Source organism: Syngnathus typhle, linkage group LG17, assembly GCF_033458585.1.
Source record: "Syngnathus typhle isolate RoL2023-S1 ecotype Sweden linkage group LG17, RoL_Styp_1.0, whole genome shotgun sequence".
NCBI classification, from domain to species: domain Eukaryota; kingdom Metazoa; phylum Chordata; class Actinopteri; order Syngnathiformes; family Syngnathidae; genus Syngnathus; species Syngnathus typhle.
In genome coordinates this window covers 3,315,772-3,330,253 of record NC_083754.1, presented here as the reverse complement: position 1 = coordinate 3,330,253, position 14,482 = coordinate 3,315,772, and the positions used below count along the sequence as shown (strand labels likewise).

Here is a 14,482-nt window from a genome sequence, read left to right as displayed (position 1 = left end):
TTGATGCAAATGAATGCAAGTAAAGGTGACATATCAAGTGGACACTTAGCTAAAGAACAAGAATCATTGATGGACTAGCCTTGGCTTATTTCCTCTATTAAAAACAAAACAGAAACTAAGGCCATTGTATTTGATTATTTTTTTGTGACCTTGCCAGTGATGGAGTGACTCTGTGTATCCCAGCAGGCATTGCTGTTGATTGGATAGGCCTGGCTGGCCGACTTACTGGTTCAGCGTATCAATGCACGGCGCATCTTTGCTTCTCAGCTCTTTCAGCTCGCTCGCACAACAAGTGCATTACCACATGTTGCACACATTTTGTTCGGTTGCAGGATTCTAGCTGAATGGTGGGTGTGTATTAAAATGTGCATGTGAGCTGCAAATGTCGGTTGCCTAAAAATTATCCACAGTTAAAGCACTGCGCTGCAGTTGCTATGGCAACTATGATAGAAATAGACGTCTGTCTGCAAGTGAAAGAAACGCATTGAACTGTTGTTAGGAAGAGGGAATTCAGCCTTGATTGATAGGTTAAGTGACCCTCGGAAGGTTAATTGTTTAAACGACCGTTCCCTGTTTGATTGGTGGATTTGTAAACGTGTTTGCATGTATATGTGGTTTGTATGTTCTATGGTGCAGTGTGTAGAGAGTTTTCAAAGTGTCAGACATCAAATCTGCTTTAAGAGAAAATAAAATGCCATTAACAAGGCTGATATTATAAGCCAACTCATTTTAAGATGCTCAGATTCCCCCACAAGGGCATTTGACAGAATTACATTTTCAGATAGATAACTACAAATAAATAAATTAATGAATGAATAAAAGTTTTTGTATGTGGCCTGTGATTGGCTACCTTGAACTGTTGTGATTAATTAAATCATTATTTTTATTTAAAAAATAAATAAGAAAATCAAGGGGGTAGGTCTCCCTGGAAAAGCATTTGACATGTTTATTTTTTGAATGACTAAGTACCAAAATCAGTTATTATAAAGTTATTATTTATAAATGAACAAGAAAATCTCTTGCATAAGGTTTTGAGTGCCAGCAAAATTGCAACTAATTTATTAAGATGTCCATTATGTTGTATCAAAATTCATGAAAGATTGAGGTCCAATTAAAGCAAAAGCTGCTTTTAGTAGAATAGGTCTGTGTTCCAGCATTAATAAAACATAATAACCAAAACAACACTGCAGTCTTACAGTTTATGCATCTTCTATCTATTGTAGACTGGACAAAGGAGAAAAATAACACAATAGATAAAAACAAGACGCACTTAGTCCAAATGATCTATTTTTTAATGGTAGAAATAGAGGAACATCTGAGCAATAACAAAAGACATGGAGGGATGTGATGTGGAAGATGAGGGGAGGGGGTGCAGGGAATGTGTGTGTTTTGTGTGCGAGAGTCAAGGCAGTCTCTGTTGCAAGAAAAAAAAAATAGTCTTGGAGAGAAATCAGCATGTGATGGAAGGTATGTAAATGCACTTCAGGGACGCAAAGTGACGTTGGACGCTTCGGAAGACCATCCAGAGGTTTCTGTTTCATTTTTTTTAGTTGAAGATCGGAGCAATCACCTCAGCGGTGTGTGAAAAGAGGGAGAGAGGGAGAGGGGGGCGGCTGTGTGTGGACCTCACCGCTGACGGGACCCACAGGCACCCTGATTGTGCCCCGCTCTCATCATTTCTGGAGGTGAGGACAAAAGGGAAAAAAGAGGGGGCAAATCGGAGGAGAGGCCCGGGATCCGACTGTCGTGACGGCTCACCCCCCCCCCCCACACCCAGAAATTGGTCGCCGATGGTCGGGGTTTCCTAGACCCAAAACGTCTGAGGGAGGAAAAAGCGGCGTAGCGTTCGACTCAAGACAGACTGGGGGTTTCCTGCCACAACAGCGGGATTGTCAAAAGGAGCCTTTCACTCCAAGCTGGGCCTTGTATTGCTACGTTTTCAGGTAAGTATGTGTGGAAGGTGTTAGCTAGCTTTCCCTGACCAACGTTAGCTCTTGAAAAACGCCAAGGAGAGTGATGCTAATTATCTCACGTCGCGTCTCTTGCTCGTTTTTTTCCATAAACACTAGCTAAAACAGTTTATTACAGCACCGCTGAATTGTGAGAGGAGAAACATCTGCACCCAATCACCCATGTTTTCTAGCCAAACGCAGCATTTTAGCCTGCCGTGGCTATCGTTGTGTGTACGCTCCCAAATAACGCGCAAGAGCGTAATCAACCCCAATTAGCTGTCTTGCTAAGATGCTAACCACAGCTTGTAGCATTACTAGCTCCCAATTGGCAGGGTATAAGCTAACGCCAACCTTACCATGCTAAAAGGGCAGCACGACTAAGCTAATTGGAATGCGTAAAGCCTCTCTTTGGCTAATGCAGCTGCTAAAAAAACAGCATAATGTTTGGCCCAAAAGTGGTGCAGCAGTGCAAAAGCTTAAGTTGTTACTGACATGCTTGTCATGTCTGGCTGACATTACAACAGGGTGTGTTTTTTTTTTCCCTTCCATTTGTTGGTCGTGCTCAGTGAGCTACTGTGATTAATTAGTACTCAAGATACAAGGGTGGAGATCAATGGAATCCCTCCAACTGCACAGATTTTTCTCTGAATCAGACTCCAGTGGCATGCTTGAAGGCACAACTGCCCGATACAGGCATTGTGTTTGTTTTTCCTGTAATCTGCTCATCACTGGGTTTTTGGTGTTTACTCATTTGCAATGTATTGTTAAAGAAAGTGTCAGTCAGGGAAATGGTGTCACTTACATTAATAGTGTAATTACAATGCTTAATGGTGTACTTTACAAAACACAATTGTGCAAATGTGTTAAAGGGCAATTAAGCATTGTGTTGGTTTAAACAACAACAAAAAAGAGACAATGCAAGCGTGTCACTTGAGGCAATTATGGGCCTTGGCCCCATAAAAAAGGTGCAATCCCGCAAGTTGTGAGCCATTATAATTAAAAGAAGTTAACGCACAATAAAGATTACATTTAGTGACACCATAATAAGGCCTGGCGTCATGAAGTTGTTTATTTTAGCAGTTGCAATGGTGGCAGTATTATGTGATGATGAATGTTACTTTATATTTATAGTTGCTTGCTCCCACTGCTCACCAAACCTCTTTATCAGTCAATAGGAAATGCTAAGGTTTTGTTCCAATTCCTGTAAATACTGTCAAAGTCCATGAGAAAATCCTCATTTTCCTAAAAGGCGGAGTAAATTCTTTGTATATATTTATTTGATCAAATGTGTGCAAATCTTTCTACTGCATACACAGAGGAGTTGCTTAATTAGTAATTCTCTGACAGTGTCAATCAAAACTCAGCATTGTTAGCTTTGGTAATGAAGAACCATTTGATGGAGCTTTTGCAATGTAAGTGATAATAATAAGGTGGCTGGTTGCTGTTTATGTTTGTCATAAGAGTGCTTGGGTTTCCATTTACTCTTCAGCAAAATTATTCTAATCCTGTTCATATTTGAAAAATAAAAGAATGAATATATTATATAATTTGACATATCTTGTATACATAATTTAAATCCTATAATATAATGTTCATGGTATGCTTACATTTAAATGTGTATTAGTTCTCATATGATGGCAATACTTGTATGATATTTTGTTTTGCCGCTCACATGCTGACTTTGATATTTATCTTTTGTATCTGCAGACTTCTAATCTTCTGGTCAGCAGCTGCTGGAAAATGAATTCATCTGCATGGAGTTACTGAGGAACAAACAACTGGAGTTTGAAAGAACTGAACTTGAAGTGGAATAAATGGATTACCTTCCTTTTGGGAAATAAGTTGCCATGGAGCTGGGTAGAATTAAATGATGGTTGACAGACAATAACAAAGGTAAGAGGGCTAAATGCTGAAGTACCAGGAGAGCATCAAGAGGAATCTATGCCCAGAAATAATGAAATAAGAGGGACCAAAGACTTATAACCCAGATGAATACATGCAGTGACAGACAAAAAAAAAAGCCAAACAAAAAAATGATATCAAATGAGAATGACCAAGAAAGACAAAGAGCTAAAGTGTCTCACTGCATCTAAGAGTGGATGAGCATATCAATGGAGTTCTGGAAAGTGTTTTGTAAAAGTCTCTTTTCACTTCTCTTTTTTGACTCCAATCCACCAAGACGTTTTTGGTTCGCATCCTGGCAAAATTAACACCTATTAACAGAAGAAAGAAAGAAAAAAAAATCTTGTCACAATTCCGTCTCAATGGAACAAATATTTTTTGCGCAATTGCAATTTTACCTTTCCATCACCTTTATCCTAAAACAGCTATGTTTACCCAAGCTGTTGTGGTACAGCATCTGCAAGTGAGACTTTTGAGGTTGCCTTACATAGTGACGTGTTAGCCGTCCATATCATGTTCTTGATGCTAAACTGCTAAGGAATTAACGACACATTTTACAACCCACTGTGATGTGAGCCTTTTAATGTGGAAACGACCATATACCGATGCCACGTTGAAGTGAGAACATTTTTACTTTTTGATACAACCATCATCTGTTTGGGTACTTGTATTCCCAGTGATTCAGTGTTCTAGTGGATTCAACAAAGCATTTAATTTAAAAAAAAAATCTGCTCTCTTCTGCATCCATGGTACCTGCTTTCAGCACTCCACTCAGATGCGGGTGGCATTTTGCCACAGACACCAGTGTTGTGTTTCTTTAAGTAAAAAGGACAAAACATGCAGAATTTTTCTAATAGCCCCACCCCCCATTCTCTCCCGCCGGGCTTTAGCATGAGGGGTGGAGGTGGACCTCTATATCCCCCGCAAACTGCAGACCCCCAGGTCTCCCCAAGGATGACAGAAGATTATGCAGCGATGCAACAGCAGAGCCTCCATCGAGGCCATCCGCACTCCAATCAAGCCAGCCCCATGCTTGCTTACAATGCTCGAAACAGAGGCATTGTAGAACCGCCGCCCCCACAGGGTAACCTTCACAGCAGCAGTAACAACCCTTACAGGAAGGAGACAATGGATTATTATTTTTCATTGGCCGGGAAGGACAAAGCCCGAAGAGGTCTGGTCTACGGAGCAGGATTTGCTTACCCTAATATTGATGGACACATACCTCCCCAGTACAGACATTCTGGCGCTGGATCTGTATTATCATCTGGGATCATGTCACAGTATTCAGTCGATTATGGGCCCGGCACTGGGTCAGGTGGAGGATCTGGAGCATTCTCTCCTCATCAATACAACATGAGCCAGAACGCTGCAATGCAGGCCATGCCAGCTTCTCTGAGCCGCCAACATGGACAAACGTTCTCTCCAGTCCATCATGGACTGCAGCATCGGAGTTACCCAAACTCTGGGCATAGACTGACCCCTCAGTACCCACAGTACTCCCCGCAGGCTGGCGCGTCCACAGGGTCATCGGGTATGTACAGCCCCCCTCCGCAGAGATATGTCGATGGGACTGCCAACGCTACTTTTGATCCCAAAGTCAACAGTTCTCACAGTGTCAACTCAAGTGCAAACTCTGCCTCTGGTTCCGCTGGTGATAACAATACGGGGCCAGTGGAGAGTGTTCAACAGCGGTACCATGCATCAAACTACGCTGGGTATATTTCACAGATGCAAACACTTCACAAGGAAGGCACACTGCAGCATTGTAACACACAGCACAATTTAGGCGTGGGCTATGACAACCCTGTGAAGACGCAACACCAAGGCCCAACCCCTGCCTCAGTATACGGTAAACATCACCAAGGCTCTACCCCGAGTATGCCGCCTTCAACATCTCAAGAAATAGCCAAATCCCCACTGCATTCTCAACAAAGTCAGATGAACCAAAACCTCAGTCCAATTTCAAACCCGTCCCCAGCTGCCTCAGCAGTACACTCCCCCAGCTGTAGCTCCACGCCTTCCCCTTTGATGGGTGTTTCCGAAACCTACGTCAACCCCTCTGGTCCTTCCCACCCTTCGTCTACTGTCCATACCAGCAGTCATGGTCATCGATTAATCCGGGCTGCGTCACAGTTAAGTCCAACGCCCAACTCAAACAGTAGCATCAGTAGTTGTGGTAGCAGTGGCGCTCACAAAGCTCATAGCATCAGTACTGTTGGAGTAAACAGTGTCCCGCCAACAAGCTGCAACAAAACCGTTCTTGGTTCAGTGCCCCGAGAGGAAAGCCCATCTGTTTATTCATCACCCCCTGTTGGGAAAATGCACGATACAGGACTAAATAGTCTAAACGCCTTGAGCTCCCAGGTAGCTAATTTACCAAACACCATTCAACACATGCTTCGGACTGACAATGTGGTGTCACAGAAGAAGGGCAAAGACGGTGGACCGGTGCAACAAGCAACACACAGTGTTCCCCCATTGCAACCAAGGAGTAGAAATGCAAGTGCAGCGTCAGGTACCGGCACAGTTAAAGATGGAAACGTTCTCGGAATTGCTGAAAGTGCTGCTTTAGAAACCGTTGCCAATGAAGACTCTTCCTATCTGTCAGCTGAGACCAAGATAGAGCAAGAGGATCATTTAATAGAGGGCTCACATACAAGAGCGAGGCGGATGAGTGGTGCAAGCAGTGGATCGGAACCCATTTTTTATCATCCCCCTCACAGTCAAACCCAGCCACCACCTGGAAAAGCATTAAATGCTAAAACATTGATTTGTAAGTCATCACCAAAAGAAATGGTCTCAAAAGGAAACGCTCGCACCGCTTCCACATTAGCATCTCCGTCCGAGTGTCCGTCGTCAGGTGCTGACCCAAATTCACATTCCAAATCTCCTATTTCCTCATCCACCTCTTGTATTATTCCTCCCGCCCAACCGAACCGTGTCTCACATCCCAGTTTATTAAATAGTAACTCAAAAGGTGGCCATAAAAAGAGCGTCGAAATAAAAAATGAACAGATCAAAATCGAACACGAAGACGGGGTTGAGAAAATGGAAAAAGGTAATAGCCAAATGGTTCGAGATGGAGAAATCAGCACTAAGCATGGACAGGACAAAGAAAATTTGCTGCACACTGCTTCAACGGCACATGACGAGAATGAACAAAAACCCGCGTCTGAGGAACAGCTAAGCGTTGGTGTGATTGTTTCAGCCCGTTCAGAGGGAAGTCAGGTTGAAAAAAGCAAGCAACCTCAAGACACCTGTTTGAAGGAGAAACAATCCTATTTGAAAGAATCAATGAATAATAATGGAGAGGAAGGTACTGACTTAAGTCGATATTCCACCCAGCATCCAAAATCAAATATTGAACAGGCCCACAATCTCAACCAGTTTGGATCTCACAAGTATGGTTTTGGAGAGTCAACATATGGCTCTGATTTGTCAATGATGAAGAAAGGAAGGACTGGCCCAGCAAGTGTAATGGAATCAAGTTCCAGAAACTATCAACAATCGCACTCCGCTTATGGTACTGAGCATTCAAAAGAATCAAGTTCTCTAACGGAAGCATTCGGGAAGAAGGTCCAAGCAACGAAAGGTCAAGAGGACCTTTCTCAAATCCAACAATTCCCTAGTCTCTTACAAGAGGTTCTTCAGGGCTATAATTTAGATCGACGTTACGGAAGACCAGAACAGGCATTTCCTGCACATCTCCAAGTTCAACAACAGTTTCAAACGAGATACCCATACGCTATGACAGAAACCACCAGGATGATGGAAGGTGGAGCCACTGACAATTTGTCCCTAATGGGCACTAGTGGAAAGCCCCAACATCCGAATCATCGACTTGGAAGTAAAAGCAATTTTGCAGCAGGTCTTCAATCTTCAATTAAGACGGATGTTTCCAATCCCAAGATACTGCAAAATAGTACAAAAAAAGAAATGGATTTGTCTGAAGATCATTTGCCACGAGACTCTGACGCACAGCCAAGCCAACCGAAACATATCAATTTAGCTGACTATTCTCTTCCACAAAGAAAAACATTACCCAATATGTCTGCTTCATCTTCTGCCGTACAAGAGCTCCTTTTGCAAGAACCCGAGCCGCTCAAAGGGTGTACCGGTCAAGCGGATTCTCAGAAATCAGAACGTCGCTCCGTCATCTGTGACGTGTCACCAAATAGACGGGGCACACCAGAGAGGGAAAGGGAGCGAGAGAAAAACCAGAGTGCGGCCTCTGTGATTCAGCAGCCATTTTCCTCTCCAGCATCAGCCACTGACCTGAGTAAAAAGGACATTTTAGAGAAGAAAGTGTTCAAAATTGAAACGGCACCCAAAGAGATTGGTCCCAATCCCGATTGTCACGGCAGTAGTGGAACAAATGAGAGCGATATGGAATATTCTTCCAAATATGCGCATTCATCCATTGTGCTTAATTCTGACCCTTACAGGCACCTGCCGCCCCATTCTCTGAGCGCAAATCCTTTAGCATCACCATCAAGACACCAGTCATATCTTCACGGTGTGGATTTAGCAACAAGCAACGCCAACAATTTCCCAGGTTATCGCTTCGGGGACGCAAGGGAAAGCAGTATACCTCGTGGCCACTCTCATTTTCCTTCTCATCATCCATACCATCATTTATCACCCCAGGCTCAAACTACAAACAAGCTTCAAATGTATCCTCATCCTCGTGGGCCTTTCCAGCATCCACATGAACTGAACGACTGGGTGAAAGCAATGAATAGATCCGCTAAGGACATGATGATGTTGCCCGTTTCTTCCCCAGGACGACATAAAGTCAGTCAATCGGAGCACAGGCAGATGATGGTCCCTCAAGCAGACATTCATAGTGATCAACATGCAACCAAAACATTGCTACATCAACAAAGCAGGTTTTATGACATGAAAATGTGGGAGTCCACACCCCCAGGCAGAGATGCTGTTAGAATGACTGAAACGGATTCCTGCTACAGGACACAGGGACTTCCTCCACCATCATCTCTTCCTGCAGGTTCACAAGGCACTCCTTCGAAGGCTCCAGCAGAGCTTGAGGAAACTAAACGACCCTGCCTTCCTCCTCCGTGCAACTCATCCAAACCTCAAACTGACCTAAGTTCTACTCAACCGCAGGCGCAGCGCCAAACTAAATCTGGAGGTCCTGGAGAGACAAATCCTCTCATATTGAGAAGGAGAGTGCGTTCTTTTATCTCTCCCATTCCTGCCAAAAGGTTACTGCAGGATGCATCTCAGCAAAGAGCTGCCGCCAATTCAAACGCTGCTGGGGCGCACTCGGAATCAAACCATCGCAATGATGACGAATCCTCCTCTTCGGATATGCCCCGCCTCTCTTCCCCTTTGCCTGGTGAGAATACCTTCCCTAAATCTCTTTCTCCATCAAGTGGAATTACAAAAGCCTTGCCTCCAAAGAAAGGACGTGGTTTGAAACTAGAGGCGATCGTTCAGAAAATATCACCAAGTGTTTCAAAGCCTGCTGGCCATGTTGATGATGGAACAAATCATTACCCGGGCTTTGCAAATGCAGCAATCCCAGCGTTTAGTGACCCACAGGACCAAGACATGATCAATTTTCCAAGAGTTGCGGGAGGAGATGATGGTTATATTGAAGACACTCACTCACTAAATGACATGATGCCCTTCAGAGGTGTAGATGAGACTGGCCCGTTGCCACTGTCTGGCTACACATGCAATCCGCAAACACAAACTCATAAACAAAAAGACTTTGACTTTGGCTTAGGAGCTGCTGTGGTGTCAGCGTCTGGGGACAAGGAGGACTTTGCACTGCTCGGACCGTTACCCCCTCCTCCACCACTTCCACGTCCAGTCCAGGGTTCTCCGCCTCCGTCTTCATCTGCCCTGTCAGACATTCAACATTTCACCAATACTTACCAGCAGCTTGAGACAAGAAGAGGAGAACAATCTGCTGCTAACCTTCTTCGGCAGAAACTTCAAGAATCTGGCATGGGATTTGATGATTACGCCGGCAGTGATTACTATAGAGCTACCTCGCCCCACCATAGCCAGTCTCAAGGACATGTTCTGAGCAGACACCAGATGTCCTCTCCTCGGCCAAATCTGTCGACACGAGATTGTAAGACTCCAGACAACGGTGTGCCTAAAGGCTATTTTCCATCTGGCAAAAAGAAGGGCAGACCCGTTGGAAGTGTCAATAAACAGAAACGTGTCCAAAACCAAGGCCAACCACAGGTCCAGTCTCAAGCCCAGACCATGAATCAGAATCCTCAGCCGCCACCAACTCCCGTTCCAGATGCCCTTACAATACCTGACACAGTTCAAACCACAACCAGCACAGCCACCTCCATCTTGGAAAACAAAAGCACTCCTCCTCCGATGCCGCCCATTTTAACACAGGAAATAAAAGTGGATGTCGACAGCGAACCAATTCAACCTGAGATCGAAGTCAAACCCGTGAGACGGCGGCGCAAAGGGATGAAAGATGAAGACGTCTCACCGGAAAGAAGAGGACGTCAAAGAATGAGAAGAGGAGGGGCACCGTCATCACAATCAGCCGCTAGAGATAACCCAGAAACGCCGCTAGGGGCAAAAGGCTCTAACAGCATAAATCGAGGATGCCTGGATCCAAATCTCAAAGGCCTGTTTGTTCCACACATTCACGTGGAGAACAAAATACCAGAGATCGGCTCAGTCTGCACGATCGTAAACGCAGAGGATGACAAATCGAAAGGAGAGCGTAGTGCGATCGGAGGGAAAATAGGTGGAAGTGCAACTGATTCTCTACCGACCTCAACTCTTTACTCACAGTTTTCAAAAAGAGAATCGGAAGCGAGGGAGACGGACCAGGTGGAAACCACGCTTCAGTCAGGAAAAGCACTTCCGTCATCTGGCTATGTTGTTTCTGGACCTGCTGTTACAGAATCCAAACACTCCGGCCGCCAGCTTTGCTGTCTCTGTCAAAAATGGGCCAACTACAAACACCTCGGAGATCTTTACGGTCCATACTATCCCGCCGAATATGCCGCAAAGCTCCCCAAAAACCAGCCCCAGCTTAGACAATGTCATACAACCAAAACTGGACCAAATCCACAAATTGTCTCAAATGCTTTAGATACTTTGCAGAACTTACAAAAACATGTTCCGTTGCCCAGACCTGTGGCTACAACTAACTGCACCGTAAACTTGGATTCCAATCTTGCATCTCTTTGCGCCACATTAAGACCTCCTCCCTTAGCTTTTAGAGAAGATCTGATTGGCGAGTCTAGTACCCTTACCTCTTCCTACACTGCCAATAAAACCCCGTCTTTATCCTGGGACCTGAACCTTGATATTATACCGATTCCAGAGCTTAAAAGAGAGCCAGACTTTGACACGGAGCAGCAGCAGTTCCCCATACAGCCACCAGAGCAACCGGCGGAGGAAGCCCAACAACGACCACAACACCGAAAGCTAACCTCGCATCCACGTTTCAAACGGAGGCACAAATCCAGTGAGGACTCCCCCAGAATGGTACCATCCAACAGTAAGGCTTCACTCCCCTTCCAACCTCCGCCGCCAGCTTTGGACTCCTTGGGACCATTGGCACAACTCGCCCAGTTGCCTCAGATGCCTATGGACCCAGAAGAGTTGTGGGTTCATGAGGCGTGCATCGTGTGGACCAGTGGAGTATACCTTGTCAATGGGAGACTTTACGGCCTGCAGGAGGCGCTCGATGGTGCCGGGGAAACAGTAAGTACTGTAAACACATGTGATCTGTTTAAATTTGTTTATCGCCGCAGTTTCTAAGAAAGCTGCTTCGTGCTCACTGCTCATGGACATTTCTGCTTTTGTGTCTCAGAGCTGTTCATACTGCGAGATGATCGGCTCCACCCTGGGTTGCTACAGTAAAGGCTGTATACGTCGTTATCATTATATTTGTGCCATTGAAACAGGTGAGCAAAAGGCTTAAAAAAAATAAATAAACTGACTCGGCAAAAATAAATCAAATTAATTAATCATGTTCAGGATAGTTATAGTAATTTTGTTCAAGGTTATTTTTGTTTTGAAGAGACACAACTGGTATTCTTAAAAGATGAATTCAACATGTTTTGTCTTCATATTTTTTTCTTCTCCCTTCCAGATTGTTCCCTCAATGAAGATAACTTCTCACTGCGGTGTCCGAAGCACAAGGTAAAACAGCGAAAGCAATTTTAACATTAAATGAAATTTCATACCTGTCTCAGATGAGTGTTGTGGATTATGAAGAATATTTTATGTCTGGATGTTTCTAGTTTTTAAATCTATCAAGATATCGTATTTTGCCTTTAAAAGACGTGTTCTCATGTTTTCTCTATTTATAAAATGTGGTTTAAATAGAAAATACAATCATGTAGTAAAATATAAGAACTTGCTCTGACTTTTAGCTTTTTGGTTGGGAGAGAGGAAGACAAGCTAGTCAACATTATTTCATACGTTTACTTATCGAACTTTTTCATCAACTGTTCCCACCCCCAGGTTACCCAGAACCTCCGGCCCGTCAAGTCAGTGTACCTGGAGCAGTCTGAGAGAGGGTGAGACTTATTCAGCATGGAATCTGTAAGTCGTCCTCAACGTCATGTTGTTCGACAACTTGCTCAAAGGAATCCTTTATTATTGGTCTCATTTGTCATTATGTCATCATTTTGCAATCATTATTTCATTTGTCAGTTTTATTTTATCTTTTTTTTTCTTTACCTCCTAGTAGCGATTTGATTATTATGGTCTCAAGGTTGCTCTTCCAGGTGGGAAGCTACCTGTTGTCAAGGCAGCCAGCATCTTGTCGCTTCCTTATTCTTATCTAGAGTCATAACTACTTGGGCACATTTTTTTTTATACCATCACCTCCTTTTGAAATACTAATCGCAGTTCCAACGAATGACTACAATTTGTAAGTCCTTTTTTAAATCTATTCCAATATTTAATTGAATGCGCCACACGTATGTTCAAACTGACAGATTTGTTTACATTTTTTGTGTTTGCTTGCAAATATTCACTCATTTTGAATTTGATACCTGCAACCCATTCCAGAAAAAAAAAGAAATGGCACAGGGGTATGTTTGCCAGCGACATGCACCACCGTTCCGGATTTTCATCGAAATTGTGGTTTGCAACAAATTGAATCATTCTGTGATATTTGTACAGCAATGTTTTTTTCTTCTTGTGTTCAGGTTTGGACAAGAGTCAGCTAAGAGTTGAGACTTGTTGTGATAAACGACTTGCACAAGGCCAAGCAACAAAAGGGAATGTACAATTTCAACGTGAATCAGCATCATTTCCATTCAAGACTTTAAAGAAAAGCCGCTATTATTGCTTTTTTACTTGAAAGACAAAAAAAAAAAAAACCCACGCAGCGTCGACGAACAAAGCGGAAGGAGAAAAACTTTTTAAAAGAAAACACTAACGGAGGTCAAAGTGGAATGGATTGACAGCGGAACAAATGAACTTTTCAGTCGAGAACAAAAGAAGCAAATTTCTTCTCTGGGCTTACTTTGATTTCCTTACGAAACCCTGTAAGTGTTAAATCCTTGTTTATCATCACTTTTTTTTTTTTGTCTGGGATTTTTTGGGGATAGATTTAAGGAAGCCTGTTGGGAGAAAACAGGGTGTCAAACTGAGAAAAGACAAACTGGGATTTTCTCTTGCAAATACTATTTTATCTCATGAAGAATTCATAGTTCAGCCCTCATTTTTATTTTTGTATCCTCAACAGTATTTACCCATGATGATGAAATGGATGTATCTCACTTGATATTCAGTCAGAACGTTAATTGGCTGCTTTTTCCCCCCCTTCTTTCTTTCATTCCCGGAGAGGAAGGAGCCAAATTGATGTCCTGGAATGTCAGGGTCGAGTTTGCCACAAAGACATTTATTGCCTTGGAGAACGGACATTTGTTGCCTTTCAATGTCGTGTAAGTGCGTGTGCGTGTGTGTGTGCATGAGAAAGAGAAAGTGCTATACCATTCTGGTCCTTTTTGAAAAGTGTTCTTATTTTTCATCATGAGCTTTTTACGGTACAGCAAGTATTCCTGAAAAATCAGATGGACACAGTCCTTTTTTTGGGGAATACAAATGTTCCTAATGTGCACGGAGAAGGTTAAACGAAGGACCAATGTCCAGGCCATGTGGAGCGGGACTAAGATGAAGGACATTGAGCACTTGTCCGGAGTTGGGGAACTGTGTGCTGGACGCTTATATAGGAATTAAACAACATGAGGATCTGACGGAAAGCTTGTGATTGGCCAGTTGGCTGCACGGGCCAATGGGGACCAAGCAAGTCGTTTTGCAGCGTGTAGCACAGCAGGAGATTGAGAATCCATTCTAAAGACGCAATCGCCATCCGGTTTTAAACTAAGTCGTACATGGTGTTGTCCAGATCATTTTTTTATTGTTATTCTTGTTTTAAAAAAAAAAAAAAAAAAAGCTAAAAGATGGCAGTCACACTATCAGAACCATGTATCACAAAAAAATTGTCTATGTATATGAATTATGAATACACTTAAATGCTTCAACTATGCTCTTTTTCCTGGAATATGTTTTATTCTATTCTAGGGGAATATCCATGCACATTTGTTATTTTTAAATATTTTGAAAGGGGTGCGAGAATCTCCGAATGTTCT

The 14,482-nt window shown here is 43.3% G+C and overlaps 1 protein-coding gene across 3 annotated transcripts; it reads left to right on the top strand.

The window, feature by feature from the left end:
* The first annotated feature begins 1,414 nt into the window (after positions 1 to 1,414).
* On the top strand, positions 1,415 to 14,379 carry tcf20 (transcription factor 20). 3 transcript variants are annotated; one of them, XR_009718564.1, is made up of 7 exons: positions 1,415 to 1,943; positions 3,660 to 11,576; positions 11,686 to 11,779; positions 11,968 to 12,017; positions 12,342 to 12,397; positions 13,034 to 13,375; positions 13,675 to 14,379. XR_009718564.1 is itself a non-coding variant. In XM_061303200.1 (6 exons), exons 2-6 carry the CDS (start codon positions 4,692 to 4,694, stop codon positions 13,059 to 13,061), a joined length of 7,113 nt encoding a protein of 2,370 aa, XP_061159184.1. In that variant the 5' UTR covers positions 1,415 to 1,943; positions 3,660 to 4,691; the 3' UTR covers positions 13,062 to 14,379. The 3 variants fall into 3 exon arrangements, 2 of the variants coding, with proteins under 2 accessions (XP_061159184.1, XP_061159185.1); XM_061303200.1 differs by having other exon boundaries at positions 13,034 to 14,379; XM_061303201.1 differs by having other exon boundaries at positions 12,342 to 12,422; positions 13,034 to 14,379.
* The last annotated feature ends 103 nt before the right edge of the window (positions 14,380 to 14,482 follow it).

Excerpts from the sequence above, each read along its gene's own strand:
- tcf20 (XM_061303200.1), top strand. The coding sequence starts at position 4,692 with ATGCAGAATTTTTCTAATAGCCCCACCCCCCATTCTCTCCCGCCGGGC. Across the intron at positions 11,577-11,685 it reads TCGATGGTGCCGGGGAAACA|AGCTGTTCATACTGCGAGAT; the intron begins GTAAGTACTGTA and ends TTTGTGTCTCAG. Across the intron at positions 12,018-12,341 it reads TGCGGTGTCCGAAGCACAAG|GTTACCCAGAACCTCCGGCC; the intron begins GTAAAACAGCGA and ends TCCCACCCCCAG.